Raw genomic sequence first — 4844 nt, forward strand, 5'->3', positions numbered from 1 at the left:
ACACGCTTGGCACACTGGGGCTTGGAGCCATCCCTGGCCAGAGATAATGATGGGGTAGGAAAGCCAGAGTAAAGCAGAGAATAGCTGGACACCACGATGAAAGTCAGAGAAAACCCATCAAACCGAGAGCTCCCTGTTCTAAAGGATATGTTAAGACACCCCCTTGGCTATTAGCATTTGAGTGGGAGAACTATCATGGACTCTAAGGGCATTGGAAATGGCTATAAAACAACAAGAAAATAAAGATTTGCATAGCATTGTATATATTTGCCAGGAGTGATTTGAACACCAGTATAATTCCTCCTAGCCCACTCCTACCCCGACACCTATGCATTTCCAAAAATGTGTTAAATCAGAAATGCCCCCTCAGTGTTCAAATTCTGCCTCAATTTCACCACACTTCTTTCTCTGTACTGCATGGAGACCCCTCCTGCAACAACAGTACTGCGGTGTTCTACAGTAGTGGCCCAAAACACTAGTGTGAAGTGTGGTGATTTGGATCATTAGAGTTGAATGCAGCAGTATTTTAAAATCACTCTTTCTTAGGTGATGTATGAAAGGGAAACAGTAAATGGGAAAAGGCCTTATGGCCATCTGATGTTATGATACTTTTATATCACATGCAATGTAAGGTTGAGGAGTATCTAGTTTTGCAGGATTTGGTGCTGGTGATTCAACAGGACTTAACAGGAAGCATTGTTTCCTTTGAGTAAGTATTAAACCAATGGCCAGAACAGCATCAAGGGCCCTGCTGGAGGAACTGTCTTTACTGATGAGATGTAAAACTGCTTTCTTGTAATCCCATTTCTGCAAGAATGGGAGTGTTTAATCCCAGTACCCTGGTCAAATTCCAGATCAAACAATTACTGTCTGCTTCCCTGAATCCCCCTGTAACTTCACATGTTTATCTCCTGCACTTCCTGCATTAATCTGTCATGTAGAGTTCCTGTTCAGTGTTAAACACCTTGCTTGTTCTACCCCAGAGATGGCTGAATCTCAGAGGCAGGTGCAATGTATGTATAGTTTATATATTTTTGTAAAGTGGTTTGGGAGTCTTCAGGATGAAAGGTGCTACAGAAATATAACAGATGATTATATGATGCAAGAATAGTAGTTAGAATTGAATCATCAGGGTGTTTTGTGAGCATTTCAGGAGATGATTAGCAGGTCCCAAAGTGAAGCTGAGCAGACCTCAATGAGATACTCTGTCAGGCAGATTCCAAGGGCCTTTTCAGCAGCATGGAATCAGACTGCAAAGCCATTTTTATAAAGAAAACAGTTATCGTGTGAAGTAAAGTATTTAGTTGACAGGGTTTTTTTTAAATTATTTAACCCTTTCCTCTCCAATTCCTAAGAAACTTAAATGCATTTTCAGGAGGCATCTTATGTTGACCCCTTTGATTGATAGGAGAGCCGTAATTCTACAGCACCTCACAGAAACTGGAAACCTCTCCAGACCTGTAGCTGAGTATCTGTATTTAATGGGAAGTGCTTCAGATTTATGCCACTCCTAAAATTCTCTTGGTTGCAGTGCCCTGAGTTTGGGCTATGGATTCGGAGGCCTTAGCAATCCTAGAAAAGTTTGCTGGTATAGCTATATCAGTATATCTGTATTGGCAAACCCACATAGTATAGGCACCATTTATGCCAGCATATGCTGCTGCTGGCATAGTTTATACCAGTTGCCCAAGAGACATAAGCTATAAAAGGATTTTATGCTGGTATAAGGGCATCTACATTATCCTGGCATAGCTTTATTGTTAAAAAAAAATCACACTCCTAACCATCATGGCTACACTGGTATAAGTCTTACGTGTTGACTGGGTCCTAATATGTTTCTAACATGGTTGCTCGCTGCAATCCTCATCTGAAATCTTCTTCTGAACATGTCAGGTGTATTGTAAAAGTCCAAGTAGATCAGTACTTCTGCCCACCAAAGTTTTTGAAAATTAAACAAATATTTACTATTTAAATGCCTGTAGCCAGAAGGCATAAATCATCACATCATGGAGTCTGTCTATCTAGGTCAGTGGATCTCAAACTTTTTATACTGGTGCCCCCTTTCACATTGCAAGCCTCGGAGTGGGACCCCCCCCCAATACATTAAACACCCTTTTAAATATATTTAACACCATTATAAATGCTGGAGGCAAGTGGGGCTTGGGATGGAGGTTGACAGCTTGTGACCCCCCCATGTAATGACCTCGCAACTCCCTGAGGGGTTCTGACCCCCAGTTTGAGAACCCCTGATCTAGGTACTGCATGGGCCCTGTCAGTGAGGGATCTGACCACCTGTCCTGACACCAGAAGAGTTCAGATACCAAGTCTGAGCTCCAAAATACCTACTGCCCCAGGCCCATACCCTTAGAGCCAGCCCTAAGTGTGTAGCCGTATGACACAGCAATGACTTCCTCCCTGGATTACAGAACTCTGCATGCATGGGACACCTGTACAGTGCTAGCACATCAAAGGACTTGACCTAACAGATAAGCATCACGAAACAAGAAGAGTTTGAAAGACTGTGGAAAATCTCTTCATATTCAAGCAAGTCCACATTTCTCAGTGTAACTGAGAGCCAAAAACCCACCAAACTGTAGCTCCCCTGTTTTTTGTGACGTTCCCTAACACTAAAATAATTTGAGTTTTGTCTGAGTGCTTGAAAAAATGCACCTTAGAATGAAAACTCTTCTTGGCAGGGAACCTGTTCTTTGCATGGCATATTTACAATGAAATATAAACAATAAAACATCATCAACAAGTAGTAAATCTTCAAGATTAACTAAAGTGGGAGCGGGAAGTGCTTGGATTTCTGTCAGATTCATTTGCCCTGCATTTGAGTTTAGGTTTATTTTAACAGGTACAAGCAATCATGGAGTTAAAGCATTTAGTAGATCCTTCAGGACTGTTTAAATTAAATGTAATATACATTCTCAAGGCTTTTCTATGGGAAACTTTGGGCTACTTGGTTTCACTTTCTTCCAAACCATTCAGCTCTTTTTCTCTCCTATTCCAGCCTATTTCTCCCCCCCCTCCCACACACACACACATTCTCCTCTCCCTCAGTGAAACGTTTTCTCTAAGTTCTCCCAGCCCAAATGAAACTAAGGAACTTTCAAAATAGGAGACCAGTTTGCCAGATCCATTGAGTAAGATGACCTATCTTTATTATCAGTAAAAATGAAATTCCAGGCACTATGCATCACATCAGCTACTCAAGAAAGGCAAAGCTACATGTCACAATGGAACTGGCACCTGAATCAAACTCCTCTCTCACCAGCCTTGGGAAGTGTCTTAGGATTCCTGCTGCCTGCAAAGCAGGGGGAGGGAGACACTGGGATCAAACAACCCATGAAAAACTAACAAGGAGGTTTGGCTACAGAGCATGTACCCCTAGAGCAGGGCTCTCAGAGTTTTGTACTGGTGCCCCCTGTCACACAGCAAGCCTCTGCGTGTGACCCCCCACCCTTAGACATTACAAACACTTTTTTATATATTTAACACTATTATAAATGCTGGAGGCAAAGCGGGATTTGGGGTGGAGGCTGACAGCTCCACCACGTAGTAACCTCATGACCCCCTGAGGAGTCTGGCGCCCCCAGTCTGAGAACCCCTGTCCTAGAGCCTTGTGGGGACACGGTCAGTAGGAGACTGGCGCGGTTTGTAACCGGCAGGCCAGCGCTATCCCCCTCTCCTTGTCAGAGCAGTAGCAGTCCTGCAGCGCTGACCCTATGACAGCCGTTGCGTTGGGTCTCGTGTGTGGCCAGGGCAAGTCTCTGGCTTCACTTGCTCGCCCGTGGGCAGGCCGGGGCGGCTGCCGCTCTTGGCAGCTCCTGGGGCCCGGCCTGGCATAAGGAGCAGAGGCAGGGCGAGCCGGAGTAGTGTCTGTAAAAGGGGCCCAGCGGCCCCGCTGCCGTGCGGGGAGTCTCTTGCGGAGCCGCTCGGAAGCCCAGGTACCCAGGCGCGCCTGCCGGGGAGCAGGCGGAGGGAGAGGCGGGCACGGGGCGGACCCGGGGAAGCGGGTGGAGCTCGCTCAACAGCCGCCGCATCTCCTGCAGGGAGCTGCTCAGCGTGAGGATGTAGTTGCGGGCCAGCAGCAGGGTGGCGAGCTTGGAGAGCTTGCGCACCGCCGGGCCTTGCGCGTAGGGCATCACGTCCCGCAGGCCGTCCAGCGCCTGGTTCAGGTCGTGCATCCGCCTGCGCTCGCGGCTGTTCACCTTCAGCCGCTGCTCCTGCTGCTGTTCGTCCGACTGCTCCTTCCTGCCGCCCCGCAGCTTCCCCCCGGCCCCGCCGCCGGGGCTGGGCTCGCCGGGCCCCTGCTGGGGAGCCGCTGGCTCGCGGCAGAAGGCTTCAAACAGGAGCTGGGGGCTGCCCGCTTCCTCCGGCTCCGGGGACGAGGCTCTGCTGGATGTGGAGGCCACATCGGAATCCATGGGGCAGCCAGAGGTGCCTGCCACCTGCTTCCCCCCGGCAGCCCCGGGGTGGGATTCCCCACTGCTGGGGGGCGAGTGCGCTGGGTCGGAGACAAACTTCCCGTCCCCCTCGTTGGCTGGGCGAGTGTCGCGGGCTCCCTGCAGGGCCGGTTATTTATACAGCCCCCGTCACAAAGGGAACAATGACTCCCAATCACCAAAGAGCTTCTTCCCCCAAGGCGGCTACCGGGCCGCCACTTTCCCCCGTTACCACCCCTGCTGCTGACCCTGCAGCGGAGGGGTCTGATCCGCCCCCTACCTGGAGCATGCAACGGGCAGAGCGCGACAAGCGGCAGCGAGGTCTCTGCCCATTGTCCTCCTTGTCCTCCAGCCCTAGGGACCTTGAGAAACCACCCCCTGGATCCCTCGCACACA

General features: G+C 49.2%; 1 protein-coding gene across 1 annotated transcript; it reads right to left on the minus strand.

Moving 5' to 3' along the window:
• Positions 1-3692: 3692 nt before the first annotated feature.
• On the minus strand, positions 3693-4539 carry LOC116829138 (oligodendrocyte transcription factor 3-like). The gene has a single exon (XM_032787786.2). It carries the CDS (start codon positions 4428-4430, stop codon positions 3780-3782), a length of 651 nt encoding a protein of 216 aa, XP_032643677.1. The 5' UTR covers positions 4431-4539; the 3' UTR covers positions 3693-3779.
• Between the last annotated feature and the right edge of the window lie 305 nt (positions 4540-4844).

This window comes from Chelonoidis abingdonii, chromosome 25, assembly GCF_003597395.2.
Source record: "Chelonoidis abingdonii isolate Lonesome George chromosome 25, CheloAbing_2.0, whole genome shotgun sequence".
Classification (NCBI taxonomy): domain Eukaryota; kingdom Metazoa; phylum Chordata; order Testudines; family Testudinidae; genus Chelonoidis; species Chelonoidis abingdonii.